Consider the following 27,901-nt stretch of genomic DNA (forward strand, 5'->3'; position numbering starts at 1 on the left):
TTTATCAAAAGCAAAAATTGCCGCTAGTAGTTCCTTTTCTGTTGTGGTGTAGTTCAGTTGTGCTCCACTTAAGGTTCTGCTAGCATAGTAAATCGGCTGAAAGTGTTTGTTCACTCTTTGTCCTAGAACAGCTCCTACGGTTGAATCACTCGCATCACACATCAGCTCAAACGGAAGTGTCTAATCCAGTGCTATCATGATGGGTACATTAATCAGCTTGTCCTTCAGGATGTTGAATGCTTGTAAGCATTCGGCTGTGAATTCAAAGGTCACATCTTTCTAAAGAAAAGTGGACAATGGCTTGGCTATCTTGGAGAAGTCCTTGATAAATCTTCTATAAAACCCGGCATGTCCCAAGAAGCTTCTCACAGCTCAGACTGATGTTGGTGGTGGCAATTTCTCAATTGTCTCCACCTTGGCTCTGTCAACCTCAATACCTCTCTATGAAATCTTGTGCCCAAGCACGATGCCTTCTTGCACCATGAAATGGCACTTCTCCCAATTCAGCACTAGATGTGTCTCCTTGCACCGCCTTAGCACCTTCCCCAAATTGTTCAAACATACATCAAATGAAGAGCCAAAAACTGAGAAATCATCCATAAAAACCTCCATGAACTTTTCAACCATATAAGAAAATATTGACATCATACACCGTTGAAAAGTTGCTAGAGCATTACACAACCTGAATAGCATTCTCCTATAAGCAAAGGTACTATAAGGGCAAGTGAATGTGGTCTTTTCTTGGTCTTCTGGTGCAATTGGAATCTGATTGTAACTTGAATACCCATCCAAGAAATAGTAGTACTCATGCCCGGCCAGCCTCTCTAACATTTGGTCAATGAACAGGAGAGGGAAGTGATCCTTGCGTGTGGCTTCATTCAACTTTCTATAGTCATTGCATACTCACCACCTGGTGATGGTTCTAGTCGGGATGAGTTCATTTCTTTCATTTGGTACAACGGTCATGCCACCTTTCTTGGGTACTACTTGCACGGGGCTCACCCAAGAACTATCAGAGATAGGATAAATAATTACGGCATCCAAGAGCTTAATGACTCCAGCCTTTACCACCTCTTTCATGTTCGGGTTCAGGCGTCTTTCGGGCTGAACTGAGGGCTTGCTACCATCTTCCATTAGAATTCTATGCATGCATACCGATGGGTTGATGCCCTTGATGTCGGGCTACCTTCCAAGCCAATGCTGTTTTGTGTTCCCGTAACTCTTAACAATTTTTTTTTTTTTTTGCAACGGGCTCAAGGCTACTGATATGATTACCGGTAGAGCTAATGATGTGTCTAAGAAAGCATACTCCAAATGAGGTGGGGGTTGCTTCAGTTCAAGGGTGGGTGGCTCTTGGGTTGAAGGCTTGCTTGTTGATATTGGTAGTCTATCCAAGCTTTCCAACTTGAGAAATCATGTCCCTTGGAACTGTGGCTTGGCATTCAGGTATGCTGCCATGCTCTTAATCTCTTCACATTCTTCCCTTGCAGCTCTTCCCTCCTGTAGGCAAAGTTTAAGAGGATCGGCCAACCTGCTTACTTGAAAGCAATCATCAACTGCATAATCAATAGCATCGACCATGTAACAAGAATCATCACTAGAGGGTGCATGTTTCATAGCATTAGACATTTTAAAAATTATTTCCTCATCTTGAATCCTAAGGCTGAGTTGTCCTTGTTGGACATCAATCATTACCTTCCCCGTAGATAGGAAAGGTCTCCCTAGGATGAAAGGAACAACAACATCCTCTTGCATGTCTAATACAATGAAATCAACTGGAAAGATGAATTTATATACTTTAACAAGCACATCTTCTATGATTCCCCTAGGATGTTTGATGGACCTATCAGCTAATTGCAATGCAACTCTAGTGGGTTGGGGTTCTCCCAATCCTAATTTTTTGATAACCGAATATGGCATTAAATTTATGCTAGCTCCTAAATCACACGATGCCTTTTCAATTTTCAAACTACCTATAGTAGAAGGGGTAGTGAAACTCCCGGGATTTTTAAGCTTTTGGGGCAGCTTGTTAAGAAGGATTGCCGAGTAGTCTTCATTGAGAGCGACTGTAGCCACATCTCCCAATCTCCTTTTGTTTGCCAATATCTCTTTTAAGAACTTTGCATAGTGTGGCATCTGGGCTAAAGCATCAACAAAAGGGATGTTAATATGTAAATTTTTAAACACTTCAAGAAACTTACCAAATTCTTTTTCCAATTTGTGTTGCTTCAACTGATTCGGAAATGGTACTTGTGGCTGTTGGTTTCTTTCCTTCTTCGGTTCAGATTGCTCTTCCTTCTTCTTTTCGGTTTCAAGGGTTGCATCTGCCTTGTTTTCAGCCCTTGCTTTCTTCTCTACTTCCAACAGCTCTTTGCCAATTCTTAAAGTGATAGCCTGCGCTTGTTCTCTTGGATTCACTTCTGTATTGCTTGGTAGAGTGCTCGGTATTCTTATTGAAATCATTTGCACCAACTGCCCAACCTGATTTTCCAAGTTCTTTATGGATGCTACTTGGTTCTGAAATCTAGTTTCAGCACTTGCTATGAACTTGGTCATCAACTCCTCTAGGTTAGTCTTCTTTTCTAGCTGATGGAAATTTTGGGGGAAAGGCTTCGACACATGCTGATTTGGCCAGGACTGATTCGGGTTGTTCCTCCATACAAGGTTAAAGGCCCGCAGGTATTGACTACCTTGCTGCCTTGGAAGGTTGCCAATAAAGTCTACATGTTCTGTGGACTGCATAAACTGATTGCCAACTTGGAATTCCATGTTGATATGGCCTCCCCCACACCATTCACAAGTGATAGACTGAACATGCATGGCTGCCATCTGCATCTCATCTATCTTCTTGTTGAAGCACCTATTTGCGTAGATAAGGCTGTATATGTGTTCACATTGTGAAAACCATGCTGCCTCCTAACTTGTACTCTCTCTGAGTGCTATTGATAGTTGTTTGCAGCCATCTCCTCTATGAGTGCATGGGCAACTTCAAGGGTCTTACTGTTGATGGAACCCCTGGCTGCCGCATCCAAGATGGACTTGTTGGCTTCGGTTAGACCATTGTAGAAGGTTTGCACTTGCAGCCATATGGGAAGTCCATGATGAGGGACCTTCCTTAACAACTCCTTATAATGCTCCCAAGACTCATACAAAGACTCTCCATCTTGTTGAAAGAAAGTGGTGATGTTATTTCTCATCTTTGCTATCTTGGATGGAGGAAAGTACTTAGAGAGGAATCGACTAGCCATCTCATCCCACGTTGCTATAGATCCAGCCGACAAAGAATTCAACCAAGCCTTGGCTTTGTCTTTCAATGAGAATGGGAATAACCTGAACCTAACAACATCATCACTCACCCCATTGTGCTTGAAAGTGTCACAAATCTCCAAGAAGTTGGTTATGTGAGAATTCGGGTCTTCATGAGCCATGCCACAAAACTAAACCGTGTTTTGTATCATCTGAATTATGGCTGGTTTGATCTCAAAATTATTAGCAGCTATGGCTGGTCTTACAATTTTTGAAGCAGCCCCGGTAAGGGTTGGTTTGGCATAGTCCATCATAGTTCTTGGTTCGGCCATCTCTTCAGTTTTATCTCTCAACTGTCTAGCAACTCTAAGGCGGATGCAGAGGGTTCTTTCAATCTCCGGATCGTAAGGGACTCCCTCCATTTCAGATCTGCTTGTCATAAATTATACAAGTCAAAGTAATAAAAAGACTAATGTACACCAATTAGAAATGTAACCTATCAAACAATCAGCAACCTAAGAAAGAGGGTTGTTAAACACTAAGAGAGTAGCAATCTACAAAACAAAGAGAACAACAATCTACCTAAAAGAAAAGCGTCAAGAAAAAAAAAAAGAACAATCAGTAAGATGAAGGCTAATATAGATAGATCTGAAATCTACTATACAAGATTGAAATCAGAGAAGTAACCTATCAAATAAAGAAAACTGCACACTACCGAAACAAGAACAACAACCTAGTATAGAGATAGTCGCTAAGAAGAAAGAAAATCACCTAAATCAGCAATGTAGGTTAATGTACACAGATCTGAATTATAATGTACAAAGTTAGAAATCATATTAACAGTGGCTAATAGTTCCCAATATTGCTGCAATAAGTCCCCGACAGTGGCGCCAAAAACTTGATGCGTATTTGCTACACTAGCAAGTGCACTAGCCGCTCAAGTAATAGAGTGATGAATAGAGCATCGTTTCCCACGAGGACTTATGCAGCAAATACTAGTGATATATCAACCTTCTATTATCTAATAAACTGAATTGTATACCTAACCTAAAACTGAATTCCTAACTAGCAAACTATCTCTAACATATTGGATCAAACCTTACATGCAAGTTGAGAAGACAAGCTAAGTATGCACAGAATTGGTTCAGCAATTAGTTCTCTGTGTCATTCGATTGGATTGGGATTTAGCCTTGGTTTGGTGAAACCCCAAGGCAATGAACAGCCTCTTTCAAGCGCATGTTCATTCTATGCATGAGTGGTGATTCTTATATCTCTATCAAGAATCTAATCCTCATGCATGCATTAAGATCAAGAATTCTAGGGCATCATTTCAGATTGAATGAACACCAACCGAATTGTACAAGTTATCTCTAACCTTATACTCAATTCGGTTCTTGATTAGCAAATCTGAATTTATAAACTCTTTTTCAAGCAATCTAGAAACTCCAAGAGAGAAGAACAGTTTGGCTAAACAGAATTAAGATTGCCTAAATTCTTTCTCAAGCAATTTAGACATTACAAGAATCAAGATCAATTCGACTAGTTGTTCTACAATTAAAATCCTAATCAAGAAACATCAAGATTGCATCTAATCCATTCGAATAGCCCTAGAAAACTAATTACAAATCTGAAATTACAAAAATATGCTTCGATTATAGCAAGAAAGATGAATTAATGGAGAAAATAACATGAAACCCTAGCTGATTTCATTTACCAATGGCGCAGAATTCAAGGAAGAAGACAACCTAGATTGATCTCCTCCAATGGCTTCTTCTCCCAAATTTGAATTCAGCTTCTTCTCCTCTTGAAGTTTCTTGGATCTTCTCATTTCTTCTCTCTTGTGAGCCTCTCTCTCTTCTCCCTCCAAGAATTCGATCCAAATCAGTTTTCACCCAAGGAAGTTGCACACCAGGAGTTTGAATCAGCCAAGGAGGAGTTTTCCCTCATCCTCTCCTTAGATAGTTTTCTCCTCAGCCCTCTTTTGAAACTTCTAGAGAGTTTGTTGCCCTTAGGCTCCTTGGATTGCACTCTAGGCTGCTCTTGAGTTGCAAATGGGCCTCCTCCTTGTTGAGCCAAATAGGGGCTGGGCTCTCTCTTTGAGCTCTCCTAAAGATTGAAGCATGGGTTCAATGGGCCGAATAGCCCTCTTTTGACCTCTCGGCTGGGCCCTTGTTCCAGCTGGGCTGAAGTGCTTCTAATGTTGCTCTTTTTTCTTGGTTTTATGCTCTTTTTCTCCTAAGTTGATCCCCCTTAATAATTTCCTAAAATTAATGGGGTAAGAAAGTACACAAATCAGCATCAAAACCATGCATAAAACCTCAGAAATTATGTGTATATTGTGCACATATCACCATTGCATAATATTCTTACATTATACCATTTTTTTGCCTAATGAATGTACAAATATGTCAATAATAAATTAAAATCAACTGCATATATAGTCCCGATCATTCATTGATTTTGGTAAATATCCATGTAGGTTTCTAAGAAAATCAAGGAGAATTCAAAAGAGCAAACTCGTTTGTTTAGGCAACTCAAAGCCATGAAGACATAAGAGATCAAATAGTGTAGTTCAAAATGCTATAATGCAATACTATTTCAAGTATTTTAAAAAGGGGTTCAACTATGATGCTGGAATAACATGATATCGGATAGACTCATAGCCAATCAACTGGTATCATGAAAGAGATAATCAATCAAGTAGTATTAATCAAAATTCATGGTGGGTGTTTTGCTTGATTAAATCTCTTTTGATACCATGTCTTTTTGCTATCATAGATTTTCCCTTTAAAAAGTTCTAACCCTACTTGCAATTATCCAACCTCTTAACTAAGATTACCTCTAAACTTTTTTATCTAATTAATAGTTTAACCTAACATGAAATAAAAAATAATGAAATAAAATAAACAAATTAGACAGTTGGAAGGATTAGAATCCATCACATGGATGGACGAACCATGCTAGATGGTTGGGCAAATTTTCAAAATTTTTTTTAACCTTTTTAGGAATCAATTTCTCAATGAATTTGAAAACTGAACTTTCTAAATCAATCTTGCACTGAATCAGACTAGATTTGAAACCAATTGCTTTCATATGATTCATTCTTGCTCATTCTTTTTTGGAATGAGAAAGAATTCAAGAATGAGGTTCATGGTAGTAAAACAAACATGGCCAATATGTCTAACATTGATTCTTAGCATTGGTATTTTAAAGGTTAATTAAGGTATTGAATGAAGTATGAAACCTTGAATGAGATCTTACCACTATAAATAAGAGTGAAGACACTGAAGAGAGCATCATAGAAGTAAGAGACAATGCGCACAAGATTATAATGAAACCCATACTTCTATGATGACTGGTAGTGTATCATAATTCCACATGGATAATGAAATCCATACTCATCCTTAGCAATTGAACAAATAGTGGGTGATTGAATTATATAACCGGTGCTAAGAAACAATGAGAGTCATCTTCATTTTGACCCATGTTAATTACCAATTTCTCATCCAACGCCTCCCAATCGAAGCGAAACGAGCATTGCTGGAAGCTGGCTTGATAGAAGAGTAAAATCCCTTGGCCCCACACTTCAGGCAATGTCCCTAGGTGAACATTTTTTATATGGCCTTGTTTCTACAGTTGAGAGGGTCTAGCCGTAGGTACCCAACTAACTTCTTTGGCTTTGATTATGAACTTGCAGCCTAGCATAAAACCTTTGGTTTTCCTCGTACGTAGTATGCTTGAAGATGGAGAAAGGAATTCGGGGCGAAAGATCGAAATACCATGTTTGAAACTTTCTGGAACTGATTTTGTTTAGGAAAAAGGCCATAGGTCTACAATAGACAAGGTAAGGTGGAAGAGAATGAGGTAAGGAGGATTAAGGCCCTGTTTGACATCAATTCTGGAAATTCTTATTCTCATAATTCTTTCAGAAAAGAATGAATTCTAACAATTTTCATATGGAGAATTGCTAGATGTATTTGGCATAGTCATTTGATTCTTGTTTCTTAGAAACATAATCACATTTGGCATCACCCTATATCTTGGAATTAATTCTCTATCTGATCGATGCATGCATAAAAAACACAATGTAAGACAAAATTAATTTACTAATGGTTGATGCTAGATAAAAGTTTGTAGGTTAGAAAATTTTCCCAGAGTAAATAAACTGATTTTTGTTTAATTCATTTATACCATTTGCAAAATTGTTGTCATATCCCCACAGGTTTCTTCAGGAAATTGATGCTCTATTCCATAAAATAGAGAGAGAGAATGCTTTTAGTTCTCAATTCTTAAAAAAGAAAAAGTACAAGGTTTTAGAGGGTATTCTAATAAATTTATATTTAATTCGATAGCCATAAGGGCAAAATAGGTATATTTTAGAAAAACAAATGATAGCCCAGCAGTTCCATCATTGACGACACTAACATGCTCACTAGTGACTGATTACTAACCTATTGCACACAATGAGGCGATATGCAGATCCGGGTTGTCTAAATTACCGTAATTCATACGGGTGTTTATTGGATTGGTCCTATTTCTCAAGCCAATGCCAATTCCACCTGCTACAGTCCCTTCTGGCCTAGGCTTCAATGAAAACCCTTGGCCCAACATAGAAAGTTTTAGGCTGGACTGAACTGGTCAGTAATGTGATCATAGCCCCACAGCCACATGGCCACATGGCATGACACTTGAATCCTGATGAGCTGCACTTGATGACAGTGCTAGGGATTATTTGACTAATAATAACGCCTCATGACAGCCATCAAGTGTATATGCCCCATAACCACTCCAATCTCTCATTCCGTGTGCATACTGGTTAGACAGCCCCTAACTTTTAAAAATGATATTTGAAAAGTTAAAAATGTTCTAAGAATGTCATTTAATTCTCTTTATCAATCATCCAAACATTGACAATAAAATAATCAGTCCCAAATTCTAGATTCTTTTAAACAATAATTAATTTTTTTGAATAGAAGAGGCTAAGATTTGGGACTGTTCAGTTTTTTGTCAATGTTTGGATGGTTGATAAAGATAATTATATGACATTTGAAGGACATTTTTGATTCTTCAAATGTCACTTGATGACTGATTAACCAACTAGTTAACGATAGGTATTGGATTGTCAAATTTTGAAAGTTTGGGTATCGGATTGTCACATTTTGAAAATCCGAATACTGTATTATTGCATTTTAAAGTTCAGGGATCAAATTGTCATTCAAACCAAAATACAATCGGAAAATTTCCCTAGTTTTTAAGTAAATTTTAGGTACTTCTTTTTCTTCATGGTGGATGAAAAGGTCATGACATGTCTCGTAGTTTTTATGCAAATTTTTGAATGTTTAATTAGGTGGCTTTAAGATCCACCATGAATAAAAAAGCAGAAATACCTACAACCTAGTTGGAACCAAGTTATGCTCCATCCTATATTCTGTGCATGTTACTCTTGCGAGTGAGTCTAAGATTTTCTGCAATTCCACTTAGTTTGTGACATGTATCTTATTACATGTACGTGAAGGGTAGTGTATCCTTACACCATGGTTTTAAAAAATGATTCAGAAATGGAGTCGTTCGAACGGATGGCCTGTTCTGATAATAAAAATAAAAATAATTAAAAATAAAAACAGTCAAAAACCATTGAACGGATTTGACAGGTCAATAGTTCGACTGTCTGGATTGACCGGTTCAACAGTTTTTTGCCAGGGACTGGGTTTAGGGTTTAAACGGAACTAGTTACTTAAACGGTTCCCAGGCCGAATGATTTGATCGTCCGGATCAATGGCAATTCGAAAACCATGCCTTACACCATAAAAAAAATTTCTTAGATTATCTAAAGTAGCATTTGGTATAATAAGGTTTTAAAAACTGATTTGAAAAACAGAACCGCTTTGACCACCCATTAACGGTTTGACCATTCAAGTCAAACGACTCAAAACGGTTAAAGCAAATGTTTATTTAGCATATTAGGTCAGATTAGAATAAAGATCATATAATACTTTCTATTGGGGGGATACAATCAGAAAGAGGTTTGAGAAACGAAGGGGAGGAGACGGCAGCTGTACATGTCCATTGTCCAGTTGAGAAAGGAACTGATGTCATTCTCATTTCATTGCAAATGGTATTCATTTTCAGAAAGTACATTTTTGTGCTGTCAAAAAGTTGTGATTTCGGGTAATAGAGAAAAATGAGAGAGGGATAAAATAATAAAAAGAAAAAAAAGAAGGATGAGAGAGAAAGACACTCACCATTGCTGGTTCATAATCATTGAGAGGAAGAATATAATGAACAGTTTTTTTCTAACATATTCATTGCTAATTCATATCATATTAAAGAAAGAGAAAGAGGACTCACCGCCAGTCCTGGACGTGGTAGGTTGCCATTGAAAATTGAAAAGTGAGAAGTGAGAACGAAAGAGAGAAGAGTTTGTCTTTTCCCCTCTTTCGTTAGCTTCTAAAACTCTAACCATATGCCCAAATTCGACTTGGAACTCAAATGTATTTTTTTTTATTTTTATTTAATTGTAAAAAAATAAAAAAAACAAGATCCATGGATGGTTACATACGTCAATTTATTTAACGGTTTGACTGCCTGAGTCAGTGATTCTTTGATAAATTCAATGGTTCTTTCGTAACTGTCCGGTTTGATTTAGTTTTCAAAACAATGGATTTGATAAATAACTCTTTTGCTGATGCCAAAATCTCAATCGAGTATGAATAGAAAATATAAAAAAGAATGTTTGGTTTTCTATGCAAGTATTTTTGGTGGGTACACTCTAACACTCAAAGTAAATCAAATCATGCCAGTTTGAAGAGGGCTCACAAGTAAGGTTATCAATGGATCAGACAAGACATTGGTCCAATATGAGCTCAATTCAGATGAATCACGTCTAATCCAATTCAATGTTTGGACCGTCTCTAATCTATTAAAATTGGTTTTAATTTAAATCAGCTCCAATTCAATCCTGGTTGAATTGACCCATATTCTTATCTTCTGTCAATCAATTTGATATTAATTCAATCTGATCCAGTCTATATGATTAAGTTTAATTCGATCCAATAAATACTTTAGACCATTAAATCTACACTAATTTAATTCAAAAAGTCTTATTGAATTGTTCAATCTGATCAAGTTGATTTTAGTTCAGACTAACTCCAGTTTTTCTGTTAATGCTCAATTGTCTTGGCCGTTCCCTTGATTTTATCTGAATGACGGTTTTTTTTTTTCTCTTTCCCCATCTCTTTGTCGAAAATTTGCGCTGTGATCGTGGTTTCTTGATATATATTCTGAGAATTTTCCTATTGGCTTAAAAGAATCAGACAATATAATTTATCACCATTTCATCTAACACAAAACAACATTTGTCACTGAAGATTCTATTTATTCATTTGAGAAGTGGAGTCATTTCCAGCTGCTACAGCAGAACAAAAGACAAAAACCATAAGAAATCCAAATCCATCTAACATGTCCTCATTTCTATCTTGTCCACTTCAATTCCATGAACCACAAGGAAATAACCTCATTCCAAGTGGCATCCATCTAATCAATCTTAATTTATTGACGTCTAATCATTTAATACGTAATTAATAGCGCAAAATCTAAACAAAGGCGAGCCCCAAAGCTCCAATTTCAGTGTAGGGCGGGTTGACCCGAAATCCTATCCTTTCTATTATTTTCATTTGTGGGCTTAGATTGATCCGATTTTTGTTCAAGTTTAGATATTAAACTTATATCATTTAGTTTTCTTATTTTTCGATTATAGCATTTTTATATAGTAAAGGTTTAAAATATTAATACATATTTTTTTATGCATTGAAAAGGCTAGAACCATGGTTCAAAGTATCAATATACAGGCTTTAAATGAACATAGATATCAAATGGGCTATAAATCCTATCCTATTTTGTTTTTTTCTTTTAAATTGGTCAGGGTCAGTCTTTAGACAAGCCTACCCATAAAAATGGGCTAAACCCGGACAATACAATACAATATGCCTGATGGTATCAAATTTTGAACCTTGGCTAGAATTATTTTCTTATTTTCTAATATCAGCAGTTTTTCTTGATAAATATGTTAAGAAAGCTTCAAATGTTGAATACGTATGATAAGCACTGGTACATTAACAGCAAAACAATTTAATTAAATCTGATTTAGATTGAGCAAAATAATTTAATAAATCTGATTTAGGTTCAGCAAATTAATTTAGTTAAACCTGATTTAGATTCGGATATTGGAATTGAAATGTGATTTATCCGAATTCCGCTATGACCTGATTCCTATAAAATTCACTCCCTTTACACCAATGGCAATGATCCAGCCGAAAGGCCTAGCCCCAAATGCTAAATCTTTCATATACGGATCTAAAAGATCCGATCCAGATCCGAACCGTTACCTGCCCTACTCCAGGCTCCAGCAGCTTTAGCTCTTCCCCATTTCTAATTCTTACCTCCCGATTCACGCTTTCCCCTGCTTGGCTTGGATCATGAATGAACAGGACAGTCACTTCGGCCATTGATCTTTCATATTTCTTCCTCTCGTTTGCTCTCCGAGCTCTTGAGAAGGCTCTAGCGCTTCTGTTTCTTTACTTCGAAACCAAAGAAAGAAGTTTCTGAGCACCCCACGTGTAAAATGCCTCGAATCAAACAACAATTGAAACGATAGAGCTCCAATAATTCGCCCATTTACAGTACACTTGCCGCTGCACAAATCTGCACGATTCTCTCTCTCTCTCTCTCTAAAATCTCAAATTCGAAGCTGTGCTGGATTTTAAAACCTTCACATCTCAATTTTTTTCTAGATTGGTTGCCTGGATTTTCTCTTGTTGATTGCTTGCATCGGATCAAGCTCTGCAATTGGAGAGGGCGAAGGTAATTGGAACTCTTCGATGCGGTTGTTCGCTGCTGCAGCTGGTGAGGAACCCTAATTATTCAGGCTGGAGCAGTTGAGAACAATCGGAAGGGAGCTCGCTATGGGCTCCCAGGGGGGATGGGGTCAATCCAAGGAGTTCCTGGATCTCGTGAAGTCGATCGGTGAGGCCCGATCCAAGGCCGAAGAGGATCGGATCGTCCTGAACGAAATCGAGATGTTGAAGCGTCGAATCAACGAGCCAGATATCCCGAAGAAGAAGATGAAGGAGTATATCATTCGCCTTGTTTACGTTGAAATGTTGGGTCACGATGCTTCATTTGGATACATCCATGCCGTGAAGATGACTCATGATGATTCTCTGCTGCTTAAGAGGACCGGGTACTTGGCGGTGACGCTATTTCTCAATGAGGATCATGATCTTATTATTCTCATCGTTAATACAATTCAGAAGGATCTGAAGTCGGATAATTATCTTGTTGTTTGCGCGGCACTGACGGCCGTATGCAAGTTGATCAACGAGGAAACTATTCCAGCGGTTCTCCCGCAGGTTGTCGAGCTTCTCGGGCACCAGAAGGAGGCGGTGAGGAAGAAGGCTATCATGGCGCTTCACAGATTTTATCAGCGTTCTCCTTCATCTGTTACGCATCTCATTTCCAATTTTAGGAAGGTAATTTTGGTGCTGGTGCAGTATTATAGTTCCTTTGTTTAGATTAAACTATTATTTTGAGGTGATTGAATGCATTTTGCTTTTGCTTCATGGCAATTCAAGGACAGGGTTCTTTTGAGCATTTATCTTACAATGATATTAATAAAAAGATTCCCATGCTTTGCAGCAATCACTTAACTGAAATTCAAGGCTAATAAATAGATTGAAGGATTTACCTAACTCCTTTGGAATTATTGGTTAAATTTTGAGACTTCTCTAATAGGGGTAAGGCATTTCAGAGATATGTTAGGGCATTGACTGGACCAATAGAGACAACTTTAGATTTTATTCTTAAGTGATTTAAAGAGAACTTAGGCAAAATCTATGGTGCATTCTATGAAAATTGCTGATCTTTTGCATAGTGACTCCTCAACACCTCTATAAATTCTCGGAGGGTTCCATTTTTTGGATTTTGGTTTGGTAGGCCTCTTGTACATCTTCTCGTGTACATCATTCTTCTCTTTTAATGAAAATTATCCTTTTTCTCAAAAAAGAAAAAAAATGCTGTATCATAAATCAAAGGGAAAATTCCCGATTAGTACCCTGTACTTTGGGCCTAGTGCTACTTTGGTCCCCGAACTTTAAAATGCGACAATTCAGTACCCAAACTTTTAAAACGTGACAATCCAGTACCTGCCGTTAACTAGCTGTTAACCAGTCGTTAAGTGGCATTTGAAAAAGACACAAGTGCCCTTCAAGTGTTCTTTAATTTTCTTTATCAACCATCTAAACGTTGACAAAAATTAACAGTCCCAAATCATTGCCTTTTCCATTCAAGAAAGTTGGGGTCACATTTGAGTGGGCATTCTGGTGACCCCAACTTTCTTGAATAGAAGAGGCAAGGATCTAAAACTATTAATTTTTTGTCAATGTTTGGATGGTTGATAAAGAAAATTAGATGACACTCGGCGGGCATTTGTGTCATTTTCAAATTCCACTTAATGGTTGGTTAATAACTAGTTAACAACAGGTACTGGATTGTCATGTTTTGAAAGTTTGGGTATTGAATTGTTGCATTTTAAAGTTCGGGGACCAAAGTGGCACTAAGCCCAAAGTATAGGGTACTAATCAGGAATTTTCCCTAAATCAAACATAAATGAATCATGATAAAGCAACACCTCATAATAACATTTTTAATGTTTTCAAAGTTTTAAATGATAAGTACACCTTGTGAAATGTGAACTAATGAAAAACAAACAATCCATGTGATGCCTTTAATGTGAACCAATGAAAACTAAGTAGATCATGTGATGTCTTTAATGTGATTGGTTGAAATTTTGATATAATGTGCATTCAAAATTTTGAAATGCACTGTAGTTGGACTCGAAAATTATTGTATATTTTTGGTTAGAAATGACCAACATGCATTTCAAGATTTCGTTTTGTTCACTGTGTTTGTCCTTAATTTGTGTTGTTCATGGATCATCTACTGATGTCTGTCTAAGTATAGTGGTGGATGTATATAACTCACATATGAACAATCATAAAATTTTGCCTAATACTTTTCATACTGTTTTTTTTCCTTCCAGTTTTACTGAAAAATGAAATGATATATACTAAAATGCATCTGACTAATTCCAACTAAGATGGCTAATGTGTGAACTTTCCAAGCTTTTTAGCAATGTCATAAAAGTCCAATAGAAAAGGGTTTGGCAACTATTAACTCTATACTCTATAGCTCATCATATACACCTTTCCCTTAGCATTAACCTTTCACTATAAACGATACTTCCTCCAAATGCATGAACCCACTATAGAATCATGGCCATATCTTTCTCACTTGCATGTACATGCATAATTGCACAAGTTCCATGTTTTCTTTATCAAGAGATAAGAATCTAGAGACTTGTAAACTTATCTAGCAATATTGATATGGTATGCCAATAACGAATTTTTCCTATTAGTTTTAATGCAATTAGAAAATTTATTTCTTCTGTTGGGCTTCAAATGGATGGGATGCTGGTCTTGACCCTAGGGCTTCAAATGTGTGTGTGCAGTGATTTAAAAGGCTAGGCGCCTTGCCCAGGTCCTAGGCGCAGTACTTTCATAAGGTGCATGCCTGGTGCGCTTAGGCAGGCGTGCACCTTGCGCCTTAGCCTAGGTGTGTGTCTTTTTAAAATTTTATGCTTTTTTTGCTTTTCTTTGAACCTAGTGGATGGGACCAAAGCTCCGAGAACCCCTTATTTGCTAATGTTATTCATTCATTCATCCTAGTAAAATATCTTCTTAAAAGGCAATTAAAATTATAAAATCATTATTTTTTGTGTGAGAACTAAGAATTTAAGACCCTAACATGGCCTTGTTTGGGCTTGCCTCAAGGGGCATGGCATAAAGGCGGCTCATAGAATCAGGAATGTAATATGTTTTACATCACATTAATTACTTGAAGTAATGTGATTGAGGAAAAAAAAAGAGATTGTGGGTTTTACATGCTTGGAAATGTTTTGTATGTTTGATTTTATTTTTAAATTTTCATTGAATACACTTTACATGTTATGTTTATGTATTTTAATTTTAGATAATAGGTTTTTTAAAACATTTATTTTAAAATTTAAGTTTATATTTTTATTAATATTATGTTTATTATTTTTTTGACTTTTTTGAATTTTCTGACATTGTTTTTTGATTTTTTAGCATTTTTTTTTGTATTTTTGCGTCTTGCTTCAAAAAGGCATGCGACTTGCCTTGCGCCTCAGGTGCAAATTGGCTCTTGCACCTTGTGCTTTTAAAACGCTCTGTGTGTGTGGCAATAAAGTGATAGCAAGTATTCATGGTTGGGCTTCAAATGGATGGGATGCTGGTCTTGACCCTAGGGCTTCTTGTTCGTGCCCTTAGAAGGCCATACATGGAGTCACCCCTTCTCTTTGCCCGTTTCTCTGGTATGATGTTTGTTCTGGAAATAAAGTGCTTTTCTAGAAGATGTTTGGTTGGGGGATAGTCCTCTCATGGATGGATTCCCTTCTTTATACTCCCTTTTCTTTGAATAGAGGAAAGTGATTGCGTCTGTCAATTGTAATGGTTACTCTTGGGACTTGGTTTTGATGAGAGGGCTTAGGGTAGCTGAGATGGGGTTAATGGATGAACTCTCTGTTGAGTACTGTTTATCTGGACTCTTCATGCGAGGATAGTAGGATTTGGTCAGCCTTCCCCTATGGTTTGTATTCTTGCTCTTCTTGCTTCAACTATATTATTGTTTTTCCCAGCTAAAGAGGTGTGGTGCAACCCAGTGCCTCCAACTAGATAATAGGTGTATTACAAAAAATGGTTAATTCTTTTTTTTTTTGTTAACCGAATTTCTAATTCTGAAAACTGAAACTGAAATTTTCAGAAAACTGAATTACCCAAAAACTGAAAAACCAAACCAAAAAATTGAAACCGAAAACTTTGGTTTGGTTTTTCGGTTTTAACTGAATATTTCTCTCCCCTACTCTCATCACTTTGAGATGTACTCTTTTATTTTATATTAATAAAAATTTCTTTTTCATTTATTGATGATAAAAGTCTAATGGTCATCTGGTCAATCATGATTCTAGATGAGTTGGTTCTTTAGACAAGATCTTGTCATTCCTTTCCTCCCATATGACCCAAATTGTGGCGGCCAAAGCATAGTTCCACATATTCTTTCCTCTTTTCCATGGAAGCGAAAAAGAAAACCTCCAAAGAGGATAATTAAGTCTTGAAGGGGGTTCAAAGAGGTTGCACTAAATTCTACTAGCATAGTTGCATTCACTGAACAAATGACAAGAAAGGTACACAATTTGAATCTCATTTTTGTTATTGTTGTTGTCATCTTTGTAATTGTTATTATTATCAGTTTTCTGGACCTTTCTTTTGTTGCTTGTACTGAACATATTCACTTAGATTGGGCATGGTGAACATATTTTTGTGATTTTGTCACGGCGCATGCACTTTATAGAGGATCTTTACTGTTTTGGAAGATGGGTATTATTATTACAAAGTGTATATGGTAGTTAAACTGCCATGTGAATAAAACACTAGCGTGACTGATACAAATTTGTGGAGCTTTTCTATTCTGTCTTCCATAATTTATGGTCAATTACTCAATTTAACTTGCTCATTGTATCTTATATTTGCATCTATAAATGTTTTTACTCACTTAAAAGACAAATAATGTCTGATCAGTGTTTCAGAGTGTTGAGTTGAAACTTCTAGAAAAAAACATTTGAATGTTTTCAAAAGCTAATACTTCCCCATCTTTTAATGCCTTTCTGTTGCAGAGGCTCTGTGATAATGATCCTGGAGTTATGGGCGCTACTCTTTGCCCTCTTTTTGATCTTATCTCAGCAGATGTAGATTCTTATAAGGATTTGGTTACCAGTTTTGTTAGCATTCTTAAACAAGTAGCTGAACGCAGATTGCCAAAGAGTTATGATTACCATCAGATGCCAGCACCATTCATTCAGGTACTTAATGTGTTTGTTACAAATCAATTAAATTTCAGTTGAGATTAATTCAAATAGTTACCTAAGTATTCATGTTATTTTGAGTTGCATTATATTCTATGGGTAGGACTTGGGGAATGTATTCTAGGGAACATGGTCCATTTGTTATAGATACTTGCCATCGGTCTAAAATGTAACTTTGTATGATTTTAGGTGCCATTAACTACATACAAATGATTTAATTGTTACTGTTTTAAATGTTTCCTTAAAAATTCATTAATTTTGGAATAATGTGCAAATAATTTGATGAGTTGCTAAGTGGGCATGGGACCACCTATTATTGGGGTATTGGCATGCTTATTTAGCATCTATTTCATCTGTCCTTTTGGTCAGATTTTATTTTTTTTTGGGTTCTTCCTCTCACCTCTAGAGGTGGAAGGTTCTTGTACTCAGATTTTATATTTCTGCTATTAGTAACAACGTCTGGTCTTGCTACTGTTCACACGGAATTCATCTTTATTTCTGCTAAGCCTACTCAGCATTCACATCAAGTTCATGTGAATGCTCATAGAATTGCTGATTCTAAAGGGGAGGTAAATATAAACCTTCTTATGAATTATATTTGGGAAGATAGTCCTTTAGATCGGTAGTGACAATGTCGTAGACTTTATAACTATATTTCTTCTAAAATGTGAGGAATAATGGGAAGAAAGTTAATTTGCTGCCTTCATTCATTTTAAGGTGCTGATTGGTTGACAGGAAACTTCTCACAATCTAGAAGTTAGGAAATAGATATAAATTTGGTTGTAGTATCATATCTTTAGGACCAACTGCTTAAAGGACAGCAGTCAGTAGTGGGCCATCAATATGCATACATTTCATATCTTTAGGACCAACTGCTTGGCACTGGGCATCCCCATTCTAAAACTTCTCTCCTTGTCCCTTTTCTGGCCAAAGCATCTGCTATCATATTAGCACTCTTACCCAATTGTTGTATTTCAAGTATTTTTTGCAGGAAAGATTCAAAAGACATGATCTCTCTCTCTCTCTCTGAATTGAAAAAAAAAGGCTTTCTTTTATGCTTTGTCTTTTTTCTTTTGTCTTTATCTTCTTTCTTAACTTCTTGAAGCATGTGAATGCACTTTGTCCCATATTGCTTGGGAAAGAGGTGAAAATCACTATATAAGATTGAAAGAATGGTAGGATCCATCTAATGGACGCCATAAAGGTTGCGGAATGGGTGGGGCGAATTTCAAAAATTTCCTACCTTCTCCCAACTGGGAATCATATTCCCTGAATTTAGAATACAATATTCAAGGATCTACTTGAACCCTAATCAAACCAGATCTGTACCAAAAGATAAATGGGAGGATTATACCTGATCCGGAGAAGCAGTATCTCCCAAAGTTGGTGTTCACGCCCAAAGAATGCTCCAAGATCTGTCCCTGCTGAAGATGACACAGCTGTGGATGGAACAGAACCAGCAGGGTGCGTCCTACACACTGGATCCTTCACAAGAATCCCCTGGATGTACTAAACACTGAATTCTTTCAGTCTTTCTTGCAAGACTGATGTCAAGAACTGGTTTCTTGACTTTCTTTTCTGCAAAGATCAAATCTTGCAACAATGCAGATGGCGGCGGCAGGAGGAGATTTCCAGAAACGAAAAGGCTGAACTGTTTTCTTTTCTGGAGAGAATGAGATCTAATCTCAATTCGCAGGAACCCTTCTTGCTTACCAGAACCTCTTGGATCGAAATCTGATTTCTCTCCCTCTTTTTTCATTCGAAAATCTCCTCTCTTTTCTTCTTGATTAAGAAATCTCCTAATTAGGAGTTATCCCAATCCAAATCAGTATTTGGATAGGGGATAATCTTAATCCCTTTCCCAGATAGAGTTAGCTTACTCCTGATCTTATCAGGAGGTTACCAGATTCAAATCTGATTTGAATTTGGTCTCTAAGAGTGGATAAGGCTAAGAGCCCAATCCTTTTTGCTAACTTCAATCTCAAATTCGCCCCATTGATGGGTGATCATATCAGCCCACTTCGAAATGGGCTTTAGGCCCATTAAGTATTCAGTGTTTAATTAGTTTCCAATCTGCTGCCCAGTTGGGCTTCTTTGTATGGCGTGGGACCCAAGCATTGATCTACACACCAGCCACATGGGTTCGGCCCAGCCTTTAATACAAGGCCCAGCCAAATTCACTGAAAATCTCAATGAACCCCTTGAGTCCATCGTATGAACCCTATGGGCCCAACACTTACATTAAGTGGTCCCCGGGCCAAGCCATCTTATAAAAACCCAGGGACTGTGGGCAGGTGCAAGATTAGCCCATCAGGTATTATCCTAAATGGTCTTACACTTAACCTCTCAGCCCTTAATGATCAAGCACTGCCCGACAAGAGAGGACCTCTCCCTCGGCTGCAAGGAACAGTGCCGCACTCTCCTCTCACATGGATCCCGGGAATTAAAACCATTTGCAAACATTTTGAAACCGTACATATATTTGTAAATATATTAATTTTGCAAAAACAAAATTCCAACGATTGAAATCAACTGCCGGCAGTTTGGTTTCCATCAGAGAGAGTGCATTCCCGATCATTACCCTTTGTCCGACAAAGTGGCTGATTCTGTCACTATGACCACCCACTCAGATGAATTCTCAAACTGCCCCAACATACCCAGGTTTTGATCCCCACTCAGGATCTCACTGATTGGCATATCAAAGGCAGCCTGATCCAGCACCTAGTGAAGTGTCACAATCGAGTCTAGGGGTCAGGTGTAACTTTCCAGTTTTGCCCATCTATCTCCAAGGTCCAGGGCAAGACTGGAAATCTGGTCCGGTTCAAGGATTCAAGTAATCCCATGCTGTATGTGCCTCGGGTCTTACCCTGATGGCTGAGACAGGCCATCCCAACACTTGGTGGCACACCAGTATCAGCCTTGGCAGGATAAATCTCCCCAGACATATCCAACGGCTGTGAACATTTAAAACTAACATGAGTCTCTACAAATGTCCAGTTTTAGGGTTTTACACAGAATTAAACCAAACAACATGAATCAAACATGCACTTTATTTATTTCCACTAAACAACAAAAGTACATCAAAATGATTGAAGCTAAGGGCATACAAAACTGTCTAACAGCTCCCACTTGCACTTAGGTCCAATCTGGTACAGGCCGGAGTCCCATACTTTCCACGTGTTTCTCAAACACCTTCTGTGTCAGTGGCTTAGTCAATGGGTCTGCCACATTATCCGCTGATGCTACCTTTTGAATTAGGACGTCCCCTCTACCAACGATCTCCCGCAGTACATGGTACTTCCTCTCGATGTGCTTTGACTTCGAGTGGGCCCGAGGCTCTTTAGCCTGGGCGATCGCTCCATTGTTGTCACACAACAACGGGATGGGTGATGTGCTGGATGGAATCGCTCCCAATTCGTGTATGAATTTCTTCATCCACACGGCTTCCTTGGCAGCTTCACTTGCGGCAATGTACTCGGCCTCGGTTGTGGAGTCTGCAGTGGACCCCTGTTTGCTGCTTTTCCAGCAAACAGCACACGATCCTATCGTGAAAACATACCCAGATGTAGACTTTCTATCATCTGGATCCGACTGGAAATCGGCATCGGTATACCCTAGAACTTGCAGTGAACCACCATCGAATACCAGACAAAACTCTTTCGTCCTTCGAAGGTATTTGAGTATGTTCTTCACAGCAGTCCAATGCTCCTGTCCTGGGTTTGCCTGGAATCTGCTTACCACACTCACCGCCTGAGCTATGTCCGGGCGAGTGCACAACATGGCATACATGATGCTCCCCACAGCTGAGGCATAGGGAACGTCTCTCATGCTCTCAATCTCCTCAGAAGTCTTGGGAGACATCTTCTTGGAGAGAGTGACTCCGTGCCTGAAAGGAACGTTTCCTTTCTTGGAGTTTTCCATGCTGTATCTTTTGACAATTTTGTCAATGTAAGCAGCCTGGGATAATCCAATTATCCGCTTCGATCTATCTCTACAGAGTCGAAGACCCAGTATGTATGAAGCTTCTCCAAGATCTTTCATGGAGAACTGCTGTGATAGCCACACCTTGACCGAAGTCAACATTCCTACATCATTCCCAATGAGTAGGATATCGTCCACATACAAGACTAAAAAGGTGATCTTATCCCCACTGGATTTCCTGTAAACACAGGGCTCATCCGGATTCTGCTCAAAGTCAAACATTTTGACTGCAGAATCAAAACGGATGTTCCAACTCCTAGAAGCCTGCTTAAGTCCATATATGGATCTATTAAGTTTACATACCATGTGTTCCTGACCAGCAGCAATGAAGCCTTGCGGCTGCTGCATGTAGATATCTTCACTAAGATCTCCATTCAGGAACGCTGTTTTGACATCCATTTGCCAAATCTCGTAATCATGGTACGCTGCTACAGCTAGCAGGATCCTAATGGATTTAAGCATGGCCACCGGTGAAAAGGTTTCCTCATAGTCGATGCCTTCTTTCTGAGTATACCCTTTCGCCACCAAACGAGCTTTAAAGGTCTCAATCCTGCCATCGGGGCCCTTCTTCCTCTTGTAGATCCATTTGCAACCAATTGCTTTTACCCCGGAGGGCGGATCCACTAGAGTCCAGACTCCATTGGTCTCCATTGAGTCCATCTCGGCTCTCATGGCCTCCACCCACTTCTGGGAGTCTATGTCTAACATAGCTTCCGCGTAAGACACGGGATCCTCTTCACTAGTCAAGGCTTCCACCAGGTAACTATCCTGGTCATAACCATATCGGACTGGTGGTCTGGATACCCGGGTGGACCTTCTAGGTTGGTCATTACCTGGAACTTGTGGGTCATCTCCCACTGCTCCTGAGCTCTCCTCATCAAGAACTATTTCCTGACGATGGGTGTCCAGGATGTAATCGGATTCTAAGAATCGGGCGTTTCGACTGCAGAACACTTTCTGCTCACTTGGGTCATAGAATAGATAACCCACCGAATCCTTTGGGTAGCCTATAAACAGGCAACGGCTGGTTTTAGATTCCAACTTGTCCGCACTTGTTCTTTTAACGTGTGCAGGACAACCCCAAATCTTCAAGTGTCGCACACTTGGCTTCCTTCCGGTCCAAAGCTCATATGGAGTTTTCGGAACTGATTTGGTTGGAACCCTATTCAGCACGTAGATAGCAGTCTCTAATGCGTATCCCCAAAAGGATGTGGGTAATTCTGAGCGTACGAGAAGTGACCGGACCATGTCTAATAAGGTCCTATTTCTCCTCTCTGAAACACCGTTGAGTTGAGGTGTAGCAGGAGGAGCTAGTTGTGACACTATCCCATTGGCCTTTAAGTAGTCCCTGAATTCGTCAGAGAGATACTCGCCACCTCGATCTGATCGAAGGGCCTTAATTTCTCTCCCTAACTGTTTCTCGACTTCCTGTCTGAACTCTTTGAACTTTTCAAATGATTCAGACTTATGTCTCATTAGGTACACGTAACCATATCGTGAAAAATCATCTGTAAAGGTGATGAAGTACACGTGTTGATTCCGTGTCCTAACACTCAGGGGACCACATACATCAGTATGTATTAGGTCAAGTGTGCCTGCACATCTTTCAGGCTTACCGTCAAATGGCCGCTTAGTCATCTTACCTTGGAGGCAAGGTTCACAAGTGGGAAGATTTTCTACGGTTAGAAAATCCAAAGGACCATCCTTTACCAGTCTTGTGATTCGGTCGACACCGATGTGGCCAAGTCGGTAATGCCAGAGGCACGTGAGATTTACTGTATCACGAGTCCTTTTCTTGGGATTTTCGACCGACGTAGTTTCGGTTAAGTTAGTTTCCAAAGAAGGATGCAGAACATAGAGACCGTTCTCTAGCTCCCCGCATGCGATGAATTTATTATTCCGTTTAACAGTAATCATATTACTAAAGTAAACAGTATATCCATCAGCACACAATTTTGAAACAGAAATTAAATTCCTTCTCAAGTTCTGTACATAAAGACAATCTTTAAGTACAAGGACTCCTTCTTTAAAAACTAATTCTACGGTTCCTATTGCCGTAGCTGCAACACTTGCAGTTGTTCCCAAGAACAGTGTCACTTCACCTTCACTCAGCCTTCTGCTAACTTTGAACCCCTGCAGTGAGTTACACGCATGAGTTGAAGCCCCGGAGTCAACACACCAGGACACAGAAGTAACTAACATATTAGTTTCTATGACACAAGTTTCGATATTACCTTTCTTAGATTCCAGGTAGGTAGGACAGTTCCTCTTCCAGTGGCCGGTCTGCTTGCAGAAGTGACAGACATCAGATGCCTTGTTCTTCTTCTGCTTCTTGGGTTTGGTAGTCTTCTTCTGGGGCTTCTTTGCCTTTCTCTTTCTCTTGCCCGATTTGTTAGCTTCAGCAAGCATAACCACAGGCTCATCCTTCTTGAGTAAATCCTCGGCCCTCTGCAACATATTGCTGAGTTCCTGGACGCTGACATTCAGCTTATTCATATTGTAGTTCATAGTGAACGCATTGAAGGAAGAGGGCAAAGAATTTAGGATGGCATCCACTTGCGTGCCAAGATCTAGCCCGGATCCAAGAGCTTCAAGTTCGTTGATGTATCCCATCATCCGAAGACAATGGTCATGAACTTTCTGCCCTTTGGTCATCTGCGCGGTCATGAACAATTTCAGGACCTTCTGTCGAGTAGAACGGTTCTGCTCCTCATACATTGTCCTTAGACTGTCCAATATGTCCTTGGCAAGTTCGATCTGATCGAACTGCCTCTGTATTGAGTTGTCTAATGAGGCAATGACAAAGCAGCGGGCTAGGGAGTTCTTATCCTCCCAATCTTGGTAGTCCCTCCTACGGGCCTCAGAAGCCCTATCACCCGGACGTTCCGGGGCAGGATTTTTCACTACCTTGTCTAACTTTTCAGAAGTTAGGACCAGCATAAGATTTCTGTACCAGTCGGCATAGTTTGGGCCCTTAAGCTTGTTATCGTCTAGAAGCTTTGCAAATTGACCGTTTGCCATTTTCTGATAAAACAGCAAAATCATTAGTCCACAACCTTAGTTTGATTCATGTTTACCTACATAGATATGGCTTTTAATCTATGTTCCATTTCCATTTTGTTCATCTCTGAGATTTCCCTCCTATCTCAGTGACGGAGACGACGAAATGTCTCTGGAAATGTGGGAAATCACATGGGGTGCGTGAAGCCAACTGTTTCAGCTGCATAACCCCACCACCTTTCTGTGACGGATCATATCCACTCATCAAATGAGTTTCCCTTTGGCCTCTGTCAGACAAGGTTCAGAGCCGTTTTCAGGTAAACCCTTCTGTCAGTGAGTGCACACCCATCATATTCAGGTTACGCCAAGGTACCGTGAGAGAGTTCCCATTTTCTGGTGAAGCCCCTCCCACATCGGTCTATGACGCCCCTATCATCTTATGAAACACTCTAACAGATCCAACAGCAAATGGATAGCCCAATTTTATGGTGCGTTTCCTCATTACTGATGGACCCATCATTGTGCTAATGACGGAAGGCCTTTAGAGAGTCCATCATATGGATCTCCCTATCACTTGCATTCATATTTGCTGGAGGGAACAAAATCACGGCCTAGTTCTAATTTAGGTCAAACCAAAGTGGCTCCCACTGACTTTCATAAAGTCAGATTTCTGGTGGGCCTTCATCGGCTAGGGGTTCCGTACGCATCCCTTTTCAGAGTTGTGGGGGCCCACCAGGCAAAGAGGGGGTCATCCAATGACCTTCAGGGACACCATGGCAATGATGTGCATTCAGCCATGGTGTGCGCAAGAGCCACTAACGAGTCATCACGGGCCAAGTACTTATGGCCCATGGTCGCAGCACATCAAACATCCAAACATCACATGTAAAGGAGGAATTGATCCAATCAATTAATTGCTGTAAAGCCCATTCAACGGCCCATTTAAAAACCAAGTCATTAACGATTAATGTCCACTAGGTGTATGGGCTGAATCGCAGATAGCAGTTCGGCCCATACAGCTTATCTCACAATAATGGGCTTTTGCAGTTTTAACCCTTTAAAACTGGGCTTTACAGGTGGGCCGAATTAATCCCTGTAATTGAACATCAGATTTGGAACGAAAGTGTGAGACAATTGGACTGAGAACAGCCCCTTTCGAAACCCAGATTCGGTCCAAACAGTTTTGGTCCAATCTAGTCCGAAATGGTCCAAAACTGATTTTCAATTCAAGAATTAATTATTGAATGATCTGAAATTAATAGTTTTGATTTCTAGCAAACACAAAACAATTATGGACTGTTCGCACCACCTGCAAAACAGAGGTTAATCACAAGGGTTGCAGTTTCATAAACTGCAAATCGCAGAAAACGATTTCTCCATCTGTAAATCTCCAGCGCCGCCATCTTCTTCCATCTTCTTTAATCAAGAAAAATAACAGAAATCCTATTTCTATTAATTACATTCTTGATCAAATCCTATACATTCAGTCTAAAAATAAAAAAAAATTATTTACAGACCGAATTGAATGAAATAAATAAATAGAAAAGAAAAAGGGTGCGCAGACCATCTGCGCTAAAACTGCACTGCGATCTCCAGGTTTGAACAGTCCATTAAATCAAAATAAATAAAGAACAATTCCAAATAAATTTTGGATTTAATAGAAATTAATTTCAGATCAATCGCCCTTAACAAGAAACAGTTTCTTGAAAAAAAAAAAAGACAATCTGCGCAATCTTGAAAGAACACCTTCTATCCATCTGCGCAGGGTCAGATCTGATTTTCTTTTGGTTCAAGATTCGAACCTGTGGCTCTGATACCACTGAAAGATTCAAAAGACATGATCTCTCTCTCTCTCTCTGAATTGAAAAAAAAAGGCTTTCTTTTATGCTTTGTCTTTTTTCTTTTGTCTTTATCTTCTTTCTTAACTTCTTGAAGCATGTGAATGCACTTTGTCCCATATTGCTTGGGAAAGAGGTGAAAATCACTATATAAGATTGAAAGAATGGTAGGATCCATCTAATGGACGCCATAAAGGTTGCGGAATGGGTGGGGCGAATTTCAAAAATTTCCTACCTTCTCCCAACTGGGAATCATATTCCCTGAATTTAGAATACAATATTCAAGGATCTACTTGAACCCTAATCAAACCAGATCTGTACCAAAAGATAAATGGGAGGATTATACCTGATCCGGAGAAGCAGTATCTCCCAAAGTTGGTGTTCACGCCCAAAGAATGCTCCAAGATCTGTCCCTGCTGAAGATGACACAGCTGTGGATGGAACAGAACCAGCAGGGTGCGTCCTACACACTGGATCCTTCACAAGAATCCCCTGGATGTACTAAACACTGAATTCTTTCAGTCTTTCTTGCAAGACTGATGTCAAGAACTGGTTTCTTGACTTTCTTTTCTGCAAAGATCAAATCTTGCAACAATGCAGATGGCGGCGGCAGGAGGAGATTTCCAGAAACGAAAAGGCTGAACTGTTTTCTTTTCTGGAGAGAATGAGATCTAATCTCAATTCGCAGGAACCCTTCTTGCTTACCAGAACCTCTTGGATCGAAATCTGATTTCTCTCCCTCTTTTTTCATTCGAAAATCTCCTCTCTTTTCTTCTTGATTAAGAAATCTCCTAATTAGGAGTTATCCCAATCCAAATCAGTATTTGGATAGGGGATAATCTTAATCCCTTTCCCAGATAGAGTTAGCTTACTCCTGATCTTATCAGGAGGTTACCAGATTCAAATCTGATTTGAATTTGGTCTCTAAGAGTGGATAAGGCTAAGAGCCCAATCCTTTTTGCTAACTTCAATCTCAAATTCGCCCCATTGATGGGTGATCATATCAGCCCACTTCGAAATGGGCTTTAGGCCCATTAAGTATTCAGTGTTTAATTAGTTTCCAATCTGCTGCCCAGTTGGGCTTCTTTGTATGGCGTGGGACCCAAGCATTGATCTACACACCAGCCACATGGGTTCGGCCCAGCCTTTAATACAAGGCCCAGCCAAATTCACTGAAAATCTCAATGAACCCCTTGAGTCCATCGTATGAACCCTATGGGCCCAACACTTACATTAAGTGGTCCCCGGGCCAAGCCATCTTATAAAAACCCAGGGACTGTGGGCAGGTGCAAGATTAGCCCATCAGGTATTATCCTAAATGGTCTTACACTTAACCTCTCAGCCCTTAATGATCAAGCACTGCCCGACAAGAGAGGACCTCTCCCTCGGCTGCAAGGAACAGTGCCGCACTCTCCTCTCACATGGATCCCGGGAATTAAAACCATTTGCAAACATTTTGAAACCGTACATATATTTGTAAATATATTAATTTTGCAAAAACAAAATTCCAACGATTGAAATCAACTGCCGGCAGTTTGGTTTCCATCAGAGAGAGTGCATTCCCGATCATTACCCTTTGTCCGACAAAGTGGCTGATTCTGTCACTATGACCACCCACTCAGATGAATTCTCAAACTGCCCCAACATACCCAGGTTTTGATCCCCACTCAGGATCTCACTGATTGGCATATCAAAGGCAGCCTGATCCAGCACCTAGTGAAGTGTCACAATCGAGTCTAGGGGTCAGGTGTAACTTTCCAGTTTTGCCCATCTATCTCCAAGGTCCAGGGCAAGACTGGAAATCTGGTCCGGTTCAAGGATTCAAGTAATCCCATGCTGTATG

The 27,901-nt window shown here is 39.3% G+C and overlaps 1 protein-coding gene and 1 non-coding gene across 2 annotated transcripts in view; both read left to right on the forward strand.

Annotated features, from left to right (window-relative positions):
- Positions 1–3,093: 3,093 nt before the first annotated feature.
- On the forward strand, positions 3,094–3,200 carry LOC148803215 (small nucleolar RNA R71). Its single transcript, XR_016081602.1, has one exon. It is a non-coding gene; the product is annotated as a small nucleolar RNA R71 (small nucleolar RNA).
- Positions 3,201–11,551: 8,351 nt separating this feature from the next.
- LOC104590425 (Adaptin family protein) overlaps positions 11,552–27,901 on the forward strand; it is a 75,737-nt gene continuing 59,387 nt past the window's right edge. Inside the window, exons 1-2 of the mRNA XM_010249092.3 lie at positions 11,552–12,773; positions 17,051–17,236. Coding sequence (XP_010247394.1) covers positions 12,207–12,773; positions 17,051–17,236 — 753 coding nt within the window. The 5' untranslated portion in view covers positions 11,552–12,206. The remainder of the gene's footprint in view (positions 12,774–17,050; positions 17,237–27,901) is intronic.

The sequence above is a fragment of the Nelumbo nucifera genome, chromosome 1, assembly GCF_055504915.1.
Source record: "Nelumbo nucifera cultivar China Antique chromosome 1, China Antique-T2T, whole genome shotgun sequence".
Classification (NCBI taxonomy): Eukaryota; Viridiplantae; Streptophyta; class Magnoliopsida; order Proteales; family Nelumbonaceae; genus Nelumbo; species Nelumbo nucifera.